The sequence below is a fragment of the Lycorma delicatula genome, chromosome 8, assembly GCF_047948215.1.
Source record: "Lycorma delicatula isolate Av1 chromosome 8, ASM4794821v1, whole genome shotgun sequence".
NCBI lineage: Eukaryota > Metazoa > Arthropoda > Insecta > Hemiptera > Fulgoridae > Lycorma > Lycorma delicatula.
This window is the reverse complement of record NC_134462.1, coordinates 86184478-86201889: the sequence shown is the minus strand read 5'-3', so window position 1 is coordinate 86201889 and position 17412 is coordinate 86184478. Positions and strand designations below refer to the sequence as shown.

General features: G+C 29.1%; 1 protein-coding gene across 2 annotated transcripts in view; it reads right to left on the bottom strand.

Moving 5' to 3' along the window:
• The window catches only part of Syx6 (Syntaxin 6), a 48238-nt gene extending 32135 nt beyond the window's left edge, over positions 1-16103 (bottom strand). For both annotated transcript variants that reach the window (XM_075373022.1, XM_075373023.1), the window contains exon 1: positions 15859-16103. In XM_075373022.1, the coding sequence (XP_075229137.1) occupies positions 15859-15893 (35 nt within the window). In that variant the 5' untranslated portion in view covers positions 15894-16103. The remainder of the gene's footprint in view (positions 1-15858) is intronic.
• Positions 16104-17412: the final 1309 nt, after the last annotated feature.

Genomic DNA, 17412 nt, shown 5'->3' with positions numbered 1-17412 from the left:
GTCGCCCCGTGGCAGGAAGATGAGATGAGACAGAGTATGTACCCTTTCGGGTAGGTAGAGTTCAGTTCTTCGTTCTTAGAGTCATTTAGTTTTATTTGAGACTTGGCTAAATGTGTTTTATTTCGAGTTTATGTTAGTAGTACACCGATGCGAATGTCGCTTGTGGCATTCGCGTCGATGGCATCCTGGCTGAGGCTAGAGTGAAAGATGTCATTGCCGAGGTACTGAAGATGACCTCCCGTAAAGCCCATAAGGACTAGGCAAGGAGGGAATGGCGTGGCGACCGAAACCGTCACATGGAGGGAGTCTTCCCCTATGGGAGCCAGGACGCTAGATACCGGTGGCGAACTCCTGCAGCATCTCGTTAGTATTCTGAAACTCGTCCCCGAAACTCACACCTGTAGACAGCCGCCAGGTTGTGCTGTCCCTTACGACCCACCTATGGCTGGCTACGCTGCTTGCCCCAGAAGTGCGGTGACCCGGTACGTGGCCGTCTCCAGTATTCTTTAACCGTTATGACTGAACGCCTTCCGAACTGTCGCTTGAAGACAGCTTTCCGCCAGACATGGGTGGCTTCACCGCCGTATAACGTCCCATCGAAGCGCCTAATTCCTGGTCCTGTGAACTGTTAATACACAATTCCCCGGCGCTACGAACTGCTTTTGTTGCCCGTACGATGTCCTTTTGGCCAACCTCTAAAACTTTATATATTTTAATTTCTAGGTTATTTTTAACTAATTGTCTGACCTTAACTAATCTATCATCTAACTTACTACAGTATATTTTAAACCGATCAAAATCAGACTTAACACTCGACTTCATCTCAAGTTCTGCGCTAAGGCTACCTAATTTTTTTTCAATATGAGATATATTGAAGAAACACATTATATCCATTTTTTTCAATCATATTTTACTTCATTTTATTTTTTATTTTTTTCATTTTATTTATCTTTTCATAAATAATTTCATTCATTTGTGTTAAAAACGCGATAATGTCCTTACTGGTAGCGACTATTTTACTAGTAATAAATTTACAATTATAATTACAAAAACAAAGTAGAAAAACCTTAGTAACGTAAGCGCTAACTACCACTGCTATTAAAATTTTAACAGATTTTAATACATTTCCGATTCACTATACACCTTACAAAGCTTACAAAGAAACGAATATAGAATTAACTGTAAAATAACAATCGCAAATGAACAATTCGCTTTATGCAAGAATTATTCACTTTTAATATTTACAGAAAGAACTATCTTACACTTTATAAATTAATATCACTTACACCCTTGCTCACAAAGAAATAACCGACAGCCTTTCTTACTTTTGGACCACAGTCCAAAAATAGAATACTTATGACGTACTCTTCGCTCGTTTGTTATCGCACACTTACTCCGAATGCACACACTGTGATCGTATTTATCGCACACTGTACTGAAAAACTACAACACCGCTGGTCCTCGGCAGTATTTATATCTCCTGTCGTAGGGCCTGACTTGCAGTACCTTACTTCCCCTTTTATTTGCTCAAGCGTAATGATTTCTCTCTATTGTCCCCATATTCTACGGTTTTCTATAAATTCTTTCTAGAAATAATTCCTTTGTCGTTTCTTCATTTCCTTTCTCTTTCTTCTGAAAACTTCTCTAACCGTTACAGTATGTTTTTTGAGGTTGGAGATATAAAGTTTTTAAAGTTTATTTAATTTAAAGTAGTTTGTTTTGTTTAAAATCACCTACAAAAATTGCTGCTCACATAAAAATTTTCATTCACAAGAAATACAAACCAATAAACCTAAACTTCAAAAAATAAGAGAAATAAGTGGAAGAAATGAGAGAGATATTTAAACTAGCTCTTCTATCAACTGAGCCAAAGCTGTCTGAAAACTTATGTCAAGTTTTCCAATTAATTTTCTAATAGTTTTGAGTAAAAATATTAGATCAGCGTTAGACTTTAAATCAATATACTTTGATATTTGTCAATAAAGTAAATGATGATTAGTAAAGTATACTAAAATTGTCTGTGTGAAAGTGTAATTTCCACTTACATTACTTGAAAAATATTTACTGCAGGGAAACAATCTACAAAATATAAAAATGGAAATCATTTCATATGGTCAAAAACCTGTTTTGTTTTTAAATTTGCTTTAAAAAAAAGAAAAAAGAATTTAACTGAGCTACATAAAAATTCAAGGTTCATAAACATCATACGGATTTTCTTCTTGAATATTTCAAGGTTACTAACAAAAAACAAATTTATATAAAATATAGGCTATACTTTTTAACCTGTTTTTTACCGCTCTCATATAAATAGGACACATCAATTTTGTACATTAATGATAAATAACAAATAGTCACCACCATTATTTCTTTCACAATCATTAATTAAAACTATGCTGTACAAATACTATATAAACTTTTTTATATATCGTAATAAAACAATTCTTTTATGCAAATTAAAAAGTAAAATTTTGGCTGTGGTACAAGACATTTATTTTGTTATTTTATTACATTTTTTTTTTAATATTTTTTTGGTTATTCTCTTATAAAACCCATGAGAATAGGTTGTGCAGATAAGGTTTAAATATATTTTCCCCCGAGGTAGGAAAACTTGACAAAATTTGCCAGTCATATAAATATGACAGTGATAAATATTCATATCTTAGGTTGGCAATACTGATACAGCTATAATAACAATTTGCTGCTGGCAAGTAGCTGTGTTTTTGCTGTAAATGAGTATGTACAGTGGGATAAAGGGTTTAAGGTCAGACCATTAATACAATTGGTTAACAACTCTTTCTCCCTTACTGGTTTTTTTTGATGAGAAATTATCTGTTGATGAGATGATTATTAAATATTTTTGGCACAACTGTTTGTAGCAGTTTATTCGTGGCGAATTTGTGCGGTTCGCCTATAAATTTTGGGCGTTATGAAGTGTGAGTAGCTACTGCTACAGCTACTTCAATTTTCATTCTGAAAAAATAATATACTTGTGGTACAATGGTATGACAGTAGCATTGTTACTGTGGCAACCAACTACGATTCTGTTGACCCATTAGAATCAGTAAACAGATATACTGTAAAGAACAAAAAAAGAAGGTATCAGTGCCCATGCCAAAATTGATAAAGAGCTACAATCAGATGAATGGGAGGTGTTGACCTACACAATAGGCTAGCATCAAAATATTCTATAAGTATTAAAGGTAAAAAATTGTACTGGCCTACAGTAATAAGAATTTTAGATATGACCGTTATAAATGCTTGTATTATTCATAAAAAAGTTCATAATTAAAAAGCAATGTTTTTGTTGAATTTTCGAAGATGCATTACTGTAGCTTATTTGAAATCAATCAACTCCAGGCAATCAGTAAATCATCCAGTAATTAATGCACATGCTCAGATAGCAAGTCCTTTTGATGATTCAAAATTCGAAAAAAAAGAACACTTGCTGTTTGAAAGAGATAAAGTTGATGCCAAATGAAAAACAGAAAATCAAACCACCGACAAAAAAATGTTTTGTGCAAAATGTTTTGGACCATTCCAATCTAAAAAAATTAAATAACTGTTTTAAATTGCATATGAAAAATGAGTTTAAATAAGATATTATTTGAACAAAATTATGTATTTTTAAAGTTTTTTCATTATATTTACTTCGTGTACATGTTTCCATATTTGTATTTTATAATTACAGTTTAAAAAAAATAATTACAGAAGTTTTTGTGCTTCATTCTTAAAAATATTTATTTAAAAGATTCAGGTATTATACCTAATAAAATAAATATTAAAAAATATTTTATAGTATTTATCAGTCTTATTTTTAGGACAAGGCAATTTTTTCAAAATGACTATTACTTACCATTGTCCTATATATATGATGGGCATTTTTTGGGGCTTAGGATTAAAAATATTGAATTATGATTAACAAATCACCAATTTAGAGCAACGGCAAGGGAGCTACATTAATTTTTACTTATCAGATGAAAAAAAATTGTCAAAATATGGGTTAAAATTTAAAATAAAAATATTAAACAATACAATACACTCATGAATAAATGAATACTCCGTCATTCAGAACCTCTTAACACTTTTATCAATTTACAAACTGATAAGAAGCTATATGAAGATTAATAAAAAAAAAAACAAGGCTCACAAACCTTTGAACCTATAAAGCCAGTCTAACAGAAATATAAATGTAACAAAATTTAATGGGAATCAGCAGAGGCATTGAAAAGTGGTAAAGGGAGAGGAGAATATCTGCCCCCTGAATGAGTTCTGACAAACTTAGATATTTTTGACAAAATGAATAAAATTTTGTTTCAGAGACCAGGTAGGAATTCTCAAATTTCAACTGAATAATATCATCTGCCACCAGCCTTACAATCACATCATAATGTTTCATAGAGACATACAAGTCTATACTATAAATATACAGAAATGCAAGGTTTTCGTAGCCTTTGATTTCAATTAATGAATGTAGTATAAATTCGATGGAAACAATAATAAAGCAAGTCTTCACTGTTAATTTCTAAAATGTTAGATGCATAATACAGTACCCTTGAAAAAATTCCATACATTATTTCTATACAAATTCAATTAAGTTTTAAAAGTACTTCTTTTGCACTTTGTTAGTACTTTCTTTTCCCATAGTAGGCTTCTGGCATTTTGATAAAAATTAAATTATTAATTTTTTTAACTTTTTTTTTTTAAATTGACATCTTGTATAAATACTGTATCCAAATGATAAAAATTCCCATCTGTAAAATTCCAAATTCCACCTGTAACTATTATTACAACATTTGTTACATAAAGAACAAGCAGGATTAGATAAAATGTCTGTGGTCCAGAGGTGTGGAGAATTGACCAGTTCCTTTCTCCTTTAGAAGCATACAAAAAATTTTAATATTTATGATTTAAAAGATGACGCTTATAGATTATATACAGATAATTAATTTTATTTTTAACTTTAAAAATTATATAAGAGCTTAACTATTGTAATCAATGTATATAACTATTTTTTTCCTTTTGTAAAGAAATGCAAAAAACCCAAAATAGTTTAATAAATTTATGCAAATTGTTTTTTAGAATTGATCATAACCATCTTTTTCCAAAAGTAATTTTTTGTCTTTATTAATATTTAGATTCAATGAAGTTTAAAAATTCTCTACTATGAACATTCTTTTACTATTATTTTTTTTTAAATAAATGATTTATTTAAAAAAATAATAATAAAAGAATATTATTTTTTGAGGTAGGGCCCTCCCATCCTCCCTACCTCACACAAACCCGCTCCATCGCAGACTGAATTTTTAAATAAAATATATGTTACTAAGATACTGCGTTAACAATATAAGATTTATGAATTGTTTTTTTATTTTTTTATTAAATTTCACTAGGCATTTTTTTAACAATAAAAACATTTTAATAAAACTTTATATTTCTGTACACACTATCACTGATTTTTTCTTTTCTTAAATACAGGTTACTTAATCAAAAATGTGATTTGAAAAGTAATAATTGGTCTAGTATGCTCTTATAGTAAATCAATTGTTGCTGTTATCATACTATTTTCCTTAAGGCATTTTTTTTTTATTTCATGAAATTCAAGCTTTAAAATACGTAAATCATTATTAAAAGTAATTAAAGACAAAAAACCTCTGATGTACTAACTGTTTCTAGAAACATTTAGGACATCTGAGGCCTAGCCTGTTTTCCCAATTCCTTCTGCTCCCAAAAAGAATTCCAGAAAACACTCAAAGTCACAAAATTCTACCCCCTCTTCTAGGCAATCCCTAGAAACTTCCTCACAGTTTCTTCCAGACAATCAACTGACACTTTAAATCTGGGTTTTCTTCGCAATATGATGAAAACCCTGATATATGTCCTCCAGATAGAGGTTGGATGCGGGATTGATGAAGCTACACATTATACAAAAACTTTCAACGAAAATTAAAGCCATACCACAGATGAGACAGCAGTTAATTTAACAAGCAGAAAAGAAATGGGAAACTGATAAGTAAAATCGATAATTAACATTTCTAATGGAATGCAAGCAGAATTTTGTACTTAAATGGCACTTTCAATTATTTACACAGATCAAGAAAGGATGTGCAATATGATTTAGTGATGGAATATATCCATAGAAGGCAAAAAGAAAAATAGGACAAAACAAGAATGATCAATGTGGTGGTGGAGAATATGCTGGGATGGTAATAAGGAACTGGTGAATGTTTGCTTTGAGTAGGGTTAAATAGAGGTGAGAAAGCTGAAATTGGCTGCACCATTGCTGGGTTGTACTGTCAACAAAAAGGAAGAAGACCTCTGGATGAAAGGCTGAGACCCACCACTCTCCTATGAAGAGTGACCCACCACTCTCATTAAACTCATCGCATTAAACTCACAATTACAGAATTTCTTTCCAGTTCATTTTTAAAAAAAATAATTACAGCTGAGAAAAAATGTGAACATGAACTTACAGCAATAAAACATAGATGATTCTATTATCATGCCAACTAACTTTGTAAAAGCTGACTACAGTACAGGAGGGAAACTCTCCTTGTCATTTTCCCTTCCATGCACCATATATCTTTCTATATATTGAAAAATTTATTTGGGGAGAAGAAACACTGTTTTGACTTAAACTTTGTTGTTAAAATTGTTTGAAAAATTCAAATTGAAATGAAGTTTTCAAAAATAGAACGACCCTTTTCTTGGGACTACCTAAATTATACTTAAATGTGTGATTCCACATCTAGACTATGGTACATTAAACACCACCTTAAACAGTGATAAATTAACAAAAAGCACTATATTGATTGCTTAACCTTCGAAGCATATATAAAAGTAAGTAAAAAATAAAATAATAATATAAACATTAGGCCGCCCTATATCTATAAATTATTTATCTAATTTTTCAAAACCCCTCCCTATGAAGAATTGAATCCATCATTAAGATGTCAATTATTGGCACTTTATTAAGGCAATATGACTTGAATCTTACCAAACCAATTACTAATCTACAATTGTAAGATTCTCTGATCCTCAAAAAAAAGTTACAAAAAAATCTTTTTCATTTTTCTTTAAATTTCAAGTCCTCCAAAAATAATTTCAAGTTTAATTTAAATCAATTCTGAAATCAATCGCAAATTTTAAAAATAGTAATTGTTGGAAAATTCCTTTAAATAGATCCTTTTAAATAACGATAATTTTCTACAAATTCCTTCTTGGAAAGAATTTGCATAAAGAAACTCACAATCAAGTTCTACGAATATCAAAGATAAATGTGGGTTACATAATGCTATTCTAGAAGTAATGTAATAGAAGTCTAATAAGAAAAAAAAGTCTTGCTCCTTTAAACTTCTACTAAAAGAAAAAAAATGTTCACAAGAGAATCTGTAGCATTATTAACATATAACTTGTTCACCTTTCTACTAGCTATTACTGAACACCTGAATAAACAGCTTCCATCAGGTGCATTATTTATATTATATGCAATATCACTAGCAATGGTTCTGTTAGTAATACTTTAATTTCTTCTAGATTAGGTCTTTACAGTTTTCTTCACTGAAATCATGTTTGAAAATATGGCCAACAACTGAAAATTTCTGTTTCCTAAACTGTTACAAAGGAATTATTTTTTTGAGACACCACATCAAACAACTATATTACTTCACACATCTCTCAAACTCCTTCACGTGATAGTCTTCCCTATATAACTACCTTACTTCTAAAGAAGGCATACTTCAATGTATAATTATGCCAAAATTGCATACAACTAATTATAGATGGCCTGCACAGGCAATAACTGATTGCCATCCAACAGTTGGTCTACTACACTGTGATCAATACACATTGATAATTCATAGTGAGATTTCAAAATGACTGCAACAACAAAATTTAATTAATAAACTGAAAATAAATAAACAGTAAAAAATGGATTTAAATGAAACTGATTATAGAAGATTCAGGTAATGACAAAAATAATCTTACTGTTTTAGCAATATTTTTCAAACTGTTTCTAAGGGTGGATATCACTGTCAAGAGGTATTTCTATTATAATCCTGTGTTTATTTATTATTAACTTTTAATTTTTTTTATTTTTGTTGCATTTTAGAGGTTTTCAATTACAGTATATATAATAATATACAATAAAATTAATATTTACAAAGAAGCATAATCAAAGTGCTTTTTCCAATAGCCCATTCTGATAAAAATTTCAAAATTAATATTTACTAAAAAAAAATCATTACATAAAATTGAATCTGACACAAAATTTCATAAAAATGTAAAAAAAAATTTGGAAATAATTTCACTAAAAATATAAAACTCATAAACTTTATAAAAAATAAAAAGGCTGAATTAACTAACTTACTTCCTTGTTTTACTTATTTAGCAATGCTAAATGAGTAAAATTTACTGTAAACAATAGCTTAGCTAATGTTAAATGGCACTAATACAAGTGGCTAGGTTACTTATAGTACTAGCAATTGTATAGAAATAGTGGGCTACCCCACTACTAAAATAAACCTATTTAACAGGACTACACTGCAATCGGTATTCTTGCAGCATTGTATGACCAAAATGGACTTACAAATTTAAAAGTAACATTTAAACTTCTGCTATTTTCAAATGTCTTAAAGTTTGATTATAACTTTGAAAATTTCTTTCTTAAATTTTTACAGAAATTTCTAGTACCAAATTTTTATCTCATGTAATTATTAAGTAGTTATGAAATTGTGAACAGGAACTCAATAAAAAATTATTCTAGGAAGAATTTTATTCTTAAAATAAAATAAATATAAGTAATACATTTATAAAATAATATTATATTTTAATAATGTGTTGACAACAAATGATAATAACTAAGAAACCAATAGTTATCAATACATGTATATACATAAAATCTATATATATATATACATACATTGTTGTACCATTTACAGAATGTATTTGAAATATAACAGGATTGATTAAAAAGATACTAAAAAATAACTATTAAGAACAATAACAACAACGCTGCACAAACAGAAATTAGTATATTTTAACATGACGCAGATAAATACTGCTATATTAGATAATAATAAATACCATGTAATTATATGACCTTCAAGCATTAATATTTTTCCTTAACATTAAAGAATACTAAATAACTAGCTCTAAACCATTCTAGATTAAAAATGTATGAAACAAACACAAAAACATACAACGTTTTTATCTAATATAAATAAAAACAATTCATACATTTTATTCTCAAAAAATAAATTATTATTTTCAAACTTATTAAAATAATCAAATAAAAAATTTCTTAATTTTTTTAAATAATTGTATTTATTTGCATATAATTATATTAACTACATATACTTATTTTATCCCTAAGAATAAAGAGTGTTACATTACCAGCATATATATATATATATATGTAAAAACTATGAACTACACTCACGACTGATATTTCAATGAATTTGAATATTTCCTGAACCCAAAGAAATATTAACGTAAAAAAAGAAATGAAACTAAAATTACATCCAGAATCCTTAAATGATGTAACTAAATAAATCATGTTTTGAAATTATAAATGTTGATTTGGATTTGAAAGAGATAAATTAATTAATAATAATAATTAGTCAATTAATAATAATTTTTTAATAATAAATTTTCTTATTAAAAAAAAATTTCAAGTAAAAAGTAAATCAAGTAATCACATTAACATGTCTATTAGAATTACAAAATTACTCGCTTTTTAAATACAAAGAATTGAAGTCTAAATTTTAAAGTTGTTGCACAGCTCCTTCAACTTCGATCTAACTACTGATAGTATGAAGGATAGTTGTAAAATAGTTCCAGAAAGATATTTTAGAAGTACCATGTATTTAAAAAGCAACTAACTTTTAAAAAATACTTCATTATAAATAAGATTTAACCTCAATTTATTATGCTAATCAAGTTTACTTTTTGTTCTGCGTCAATTCTTGTAATCTTATACGATGATTTATCAAAATCTGAAGGATTTATTTGAAAAAAAATCTTGACAATTAAAAAATCTGAATGTAACATCTGAACAAAATTAAAATGCTAAACAATTTTTGAAAATGATCATAAAGCCAAGGAGTTGATCATTTTTTTATAATAGAAAAAAATACTAATTAGTATGCCAAAGCCACATTTAATAAAACTGATTTCTCAAGATCATTAACGCTGACTACACAATTCATAAGTTAACTAAAGTAAAGCTAACAATACAGATTACTGTTTATACCTCAATTCTGTTTAATATGCAATTCTTAAGTGAAAAATAACAAAAAAATAAAACTAAGAAAAAAAAAAAATTTTATCACATTTTTTCACTGAGAAATTTAAACGTTTTAATAATTTTAATTTAATTATTTTAAATCTCTTAAAAAAATAAAAATGTTTATTTTCCTCAACTCAGTGCTTACAAAATGTTTTGTTGGTTTAATTTCAGACACTATTACACACTTAATTCATAAAATACAAAAAAAAAATATGTGGATATTATAACATAATATTAAAATATTATCATTACAAAACATCTTTTGAAGAACATTATGCATAATTATGCAAAACAGATGTACAATACACAGTGCAATTATGAACGCAATAGGTTGCAAATTTATTTTATTTTAACACTTGTAAGAAACTGTATTTTTTTTTTGTCTTCAGTCATTTGACTGGTTTGATGGAGCTCGCCAAGATTCCCTATCTAGTGCTAGTCGTTTCATTTCAGTATATCCTCTACATCCTACATCCTAACAATTTGTTTTACATATTCCAAACGTGGCCTGCCTACACAATTTTTTCCTTCTACCTGTCCTTCCAATATTAAAGCGACTATTCCAGGATGCCTTAGTATGTGGCCTATAAGTCTGTCTCTTCTTTTAACTATATTTTTCCAAATGCTTCTTTCTTCATCTATTTGCCCCAATACCTCTTCATTTGTCACTTTATCCACCCATCTGATTTTTAACATTCTCCTATAGCACCACATTTCAAAAGCTTCTAATCTTTTCTTCTCAGATACTCCGATTGTCCAAGTTTCACTTCCATATAAAGCGACACTCCAAACATACACTTTCAAAAATCTTTTCCTGACATTTAAATTCATTTTTGATGTAAACAAATTATATTTCTTACTGAAGGCTCGTTTAGCTTGTGCTATTCGGCATTTTATATCGCTCCTGCTTCGTCCATCTTTAGTAATTTTACTTCCCAAATAACAAAATTCTTCTACCTCCATAATCTTTTATCCTCCTATTTTCACATTCAGTGGTCCATCTTTGTTATTTCTACTACATTTCATTACTTTTGTTTTGTTCTTGTTTATTTTCATGCGATAGTTTTTGCGTAGGACTTCATCTATGCCGTTCATTGTTTCTTCTAAATCCTTTTTACTCTCGGCTAGAATTACTATATCATCAGCAAATCGTAGCATCTTTATCTTTTCACCTTGTACGGTTACTCCGAATCTAAATTGTTCTTTAACATCATTAACTGCTAGTTCCATGTAAAGATTAAAAAGTAACGGCGATAGGGAACATCCTTGTCGGACACCCTTTCTTATTAGGACTTCTTTCTTATGTTCTTCAATTGTTATTGTTGCTGTTTGGTTCCTGTACATGTTAGCAATTGTTCTTCTATCTCTGTATTTGAACCCTAATTTTTTTAAAATGCTGAACATTTTATTCCAGTCTACATTATCGAAAGCCTTTTCTAGGTCTATAAACGCCAAGTATGTTGGTTTGTTTTTCTTTAATCTTCCTTCTACTATTAATCTGAGGCCTAAAATTGCTTCCCTTGTCCCTATACTTTTCCTGACACCAAATTGGTCTTCTCCTAACACTTCTTCCACTCTCCTCTCAATTCTTCTGTATAAAATTCTAGTTAAGATTTTTGATGCATGACTAGTTAAACTAATTGTTCTGTATTCTTCACATTTATCTGCCCCTGCTTTCTTTGGTATCATAACTATAACACTTTTTTTGAAGTCTGATGGAAATTCCCCATTTTCATAAATATTACACACCAGTTTGTATAATCTATCAATCGCTTCCTCACCTGCACTGCGCAGTAATTCTACAGGTATTCCGTCTATTCCAGGAGCCTTTCTGCCATTTAAATCTTTTAATGCTCTCTTAAATTCAGATCTCAGTATTGTTTCTCCCATTTCAACCTCCTCAACTTCCTCTATAACACCATTTTCTAATTCATTTCCTCCGTATAACTCTTCAATATATTCCACCCATCTATCGACTTTACAGTAAGAAACTGTATGGAAAAAAATATATAAATATATACATTTATTCGATTTTTTAAATATTAAATTTGAAAACAAAAAAGTTACCTACAAAGAAAGTAATAAAATGAATGATTGGATCACTCAAATATGAGAAAATGTGATTTTTCTGTATACTAGCAGCACCGTCAAAATGAATAGACAAAATAGAAACTTTAATATCCATTTACATCTTTTTACTTAAATTTCATTTTTTCTGAACAGTAGAATTAATTTACATATTTATAAAAACTGAATCTGATAATGCAGCAATAAAAATTGATGTCTCTGACATGAAAATGAACTGACTGTTATATAATATAATATGTAATAAAGAGAAAGCAATATGTAATATTTTGGGTGCGTCAATTAAGGAATATTTATTAATTACCTGAATAAAACCATTTCCATATAAATAATTGGGGAAGAGAAACGCCAGTCTATTTAAGAGACTTTGCTGTCTATTTTGAGAAAGTAAAAAATTAATGTTTCTTCTACTTTTAATGAAATTAAATTAACAATTAAAGTTTTCAGAAAAAAAAACACCTTTTAATCAGTTCAGAAGATAAAAAAATGTAAAAACACACCTCATAATAAAAAAAATCTTATTTTCCAACTACAGCAAATAAAAAATACATCAACAAAAACATTAACTTAGATGTTCTATGATATAACCATATGTTAGCATAATAAACTTACATTTTACAAAACATGTAAATATGTAACACCAGTATACTAAATCAACTGACAAAATTGAAATCTAATAAACTTTGACAGTGTCCAAAATATCTTCTTAAGTTAAAAACACCATTAAAAACAACTTCAGCAGAAACCAGAGAGAAAAACAGCACTACAAATGTCACTGAGGAAGGCTGCAATAACGATTGATAACACTTTGACATGAGTAAAAAGCTTAATAAATTTTGCTTGGGTAGTCACAAAAAACAATTTTTTTTTTATCATTTTCACCATCAAATGTAACAAACATCATATCGTGGATTAAATTGTAGGAGAATATGTAGCCCAGCTTTTTTTTGAAAATCAATCTTGGCTACTGATCAAGTCTTCTGCACAACTCTTTAACAGAGACAAGGAAGCACAGCACTCATAGACAGAGTTTTACCCAAGGTAAGTGATTTCTTTCCAAATTCACTAGATTCACGTACCACAAACATGGTAATGCAGACGATATATTCCTGATCTAAATCCCATGGTACCAAATCACAAATGAAGAGCAGATAACCAATATATCTCTTTCTGTCTGAAGGACTTGATTCTGATCATGAACCGCCACTTTCCTCACAGGGGAAAATAGAGGTTGGGGTAAACCCACAAGGGAATTTCAAGCCTCCTGGGAGATGGGATAGTTCAGCATCTTAAGTAGAATTTAATTTGATGTATAGCAACATCACTCATTTTTGTCATGCAGTATACCTTAAATTTTTTTATCACTTAATATAAAAATTGGTTTAAAATATTGGTAATTCTAAGCAACTGTTTCTTCATATTCCATCTTTTTCATACTTTAATATACCACAGTAGACATGCTCAGGAAAAGAAAAGATCTAATGTCGGAAAGCAGGTTTGTATATAGCATAGTAGATATGCTTAGAATCAGGGAAACGCAAGATCTAAATGTCAGAAAACAGGTTTGGACATTGGGTGATCCATGCTAAGTCGAAGTTCACACTGCATTAGTCACACGGCAACCTATTCATATGCTAATCAGTTCTGTAAAGAGAGATTAAGGTTAAAATTAATATTAAAGTTCTGTAGAGAGAGGTTATGGTTGAGTTTTATGGAAAGAGGTTACGTGTAAAGTACCGAGGTATAGCAATACTAAACACCATCTAGTAGGGCATTTGGCTGAATTTATATTCAAACAGAAATATAGTCAATACAAAGAGAGACTACACTATGTGTTCCGTGCTATTTAGTCAAGTGTACGATGGAGAATCACAAAGAGCATCATCAGTCATCTTCAATGGTTGATCCCAAGTCAACTCTAACTCTGATGATTATCAAGGTTGTTAATGGTTTATTTTGGATTTTTGAGACTTAATTTATGTTAGCTTCTTCTGTCAAATGATCTTTTTCTGTCAATGATCAAGTTAAATGCTCAGTATTACCAAAATATTTTTACATGTCACTTTCTTCAAATGCCATATCCTGTCAAGAAATAGTTCTAACAGATCTATGTAATGCATTGTTGAAATAGCTTGCAAAAGCTCTAAAAATAAACTTGAGAAGATTATAGTTTTTCAATAAAGTCTTTGAAGTAGGAAATTAATTTTAACCGAAATAGAATTTGCAATCTATCAATGAGTAAAAAAATTGAATACATTCAAACCGTAAGTGTTTGAAGTACACTTGTGTTTCAGATCACTTCAAAAATTGATGATTTTATGTCAAACTGAAAACCTTTATTAGATTGAAATTTTAAGATTCATAGATTACACATCAATTGTTATAATAATTATTCACTCAGAACAATTTCTTAGTTGAGACAGAGAGGAAGAACAAAATGTATAAGCAGTCATTCAGTTCAGTCATTCAGTTTTGGAAATAAAATGAAGTCGCTGCCTCAACATAGTCCTCCAAAGCATTAATCTTCCCAATCAACTGTTTTAATTACTCACTGCACATTTTATAATAAAATTTTATCTAAAATAAAACCTATTAAGAAATCTGATTTTATATATCACAAACTAAAATCACTTGAAAGCTCTTAAACAATGAAATTCATTACAGAATATTTACTATTAAACAGTAGTACTTAAGTAGATTAAAATGCTGAAAAAATATGTAATAGAAATAAATTTAAAAAATTTAAAAACTGATAAAAAACTATATTTACACAATAACATATAAACTCGTATAAATTTTTTTCTATTAAATTTATCTAAAATACATTAGTCTAATAATAACTTCCATCAGTCTAATTTATAATGTATTTCATTTTATCTTTACCTATGTTGAGAAATGAATATAAATCTTTCTTTTCTGGTATTTGTACAGAATAAAGTTGTACTATCGTTAAAATTCAACGAAAACAGTTTGAATACTTTTTTATTTGCATACAAAATGAGACAAATAAGGGCTACAAAACTACATGATGGATTAAAAAAAAAATGAATTCAGATTCAATTAAGACTTCACATGAAAATAGTGAAAAATAAACAAAAGATAGTTGTTACTAAACACTAATTTTTCATACAAAAGTTATGGAAAAAACTACTTGTTCAAACCCGTTTCAAGAAATAAGACAATTTAAAGACATTACCATCACTGTTATAAACCCTCAAAATTACAAATTCTGATTGCCACTGTAAAAAATCACGGTTTATAATACAATAACAATAACATATTAAATGAGCACCTCGTTTAATAACGAAATAGCCAAAACACAACAGTTTTAAAACAAACGACAAGTAACGATTCCTATATAAGAAACGTCCACCATAGAACCCCTTTAAGTTATCACCATGTTACTAAAAACTAACGAAAAAGTGTTACACATTGAACTTAAAAATAAAAATGAACATTACAAATCGAAATAAAGCATCAGTACTTACTCTTTCACAACAAAAAATGGGTCTTCGAATGTCATGTCAGCTTCTACCGAGCGATTTGTAAACGGACTAACGATCTTAAACACTCTAATAACGACTTAAGTCTCATGGATAATGAATATAGCACAATATTGCCAATTGAAATAAACGAACTACTGTAAGATATTACCTACCGCTTAACAAGCTGATAAAGATACCGATTAATCTCTGCCACAGCAACACAGACGAAACAACACGAAACAGCTGTTTACTTCGATCCTGACCTCGCTCTTAACGCTATCTACCCGAGAATTTACTGATGCCAACCTTAGAGAACATATTAAACCTAGTCTGATAATTTCTATATTACTAAGATAGATAGATTCTATAGATAATTTCTATATTACTAGGCTTCTCTCCTATCTTAATTATTCGAACAATTAACTTGAACATAAAAAAATTGGAAAAAATTTAATTAAAACCGACTGAACATCGTCGTTCTCGACTTATATAACAGATTTTATAATTTGTAACATTGAAACAATGCCCAGAACTAGAGAAAACTTTTTCTTACAATGTCCATTCTCTAATACTATTTCACATTGGACTAAAGTAATTGGCTCATACATGCAGTCGCAATATTTGAGAATTTAATTAAATTCTCTATATATTGTAGCATTACATAATTTTCTGAATACTAATTAATGATCTCGGTTAATTTAATGGTATTTTTTCGGGTAAGAACAGGTAATCCAAATTCTGAGATAAAAGTTACCTCAACACTCGTTTGGTTGGAATCGAATATTTTACGTTACTGGTAAACGAATGATAAAAATTTTTCTAGTTTTACTGTAAATAACTGCTTAATTGTAACACAAAAATATTAGTCAGATGTAAATTCAACTGAAGGCACACTCGATATTCTTTCATTTTTTCCATATTTATGCTTTTCAGTAGGTCTAACAACGAACAGTGTAGTTGTAGTTTGTATGTCAACTTCAATTATTGATTGACTGAAATTAATCAATTTATCAATATTTGTCATTTTGTAATTACAAAATGGATTATATCAAAAGAACATCATCACCTATTAAATATGTAGAGTTGAATCAAGCATGCCTCGTTTGAAGTTTAATTGAGAGATAAAGCTAGTTCAGTACCAGATAAAGATTTTATAACTTAACTGAAATTTGCTTGATCGATTTAAAAACCGTTCTATAATTTAGAGTTTTAACGCAAGCCTACAGCTGATTTCCTTCTGCTTCCTACATGGATTCAATCCAGTTTAGTGAAATTATAAATACTGATTAAGAATTTTTTTTTTATTCCATAAATCTTAATCAAATAAGTATATATATATATATATATTTTAGAAATTACAGAAATATATTTCATTTCTGTATTTAGTCAGATAAGGAAGAGCAACACAACTGCACTTACTCAGCAGTCGCCCATTATTCCCGGTTGATTAAAATATATTATGTGTTTCTACTGAAAAAAACGACATAAAATATTTACAAAAATTATGGATGTTCTATATCTTGTAGTTCTCGTATTTTTCTTCTTTTTTTAAAATAC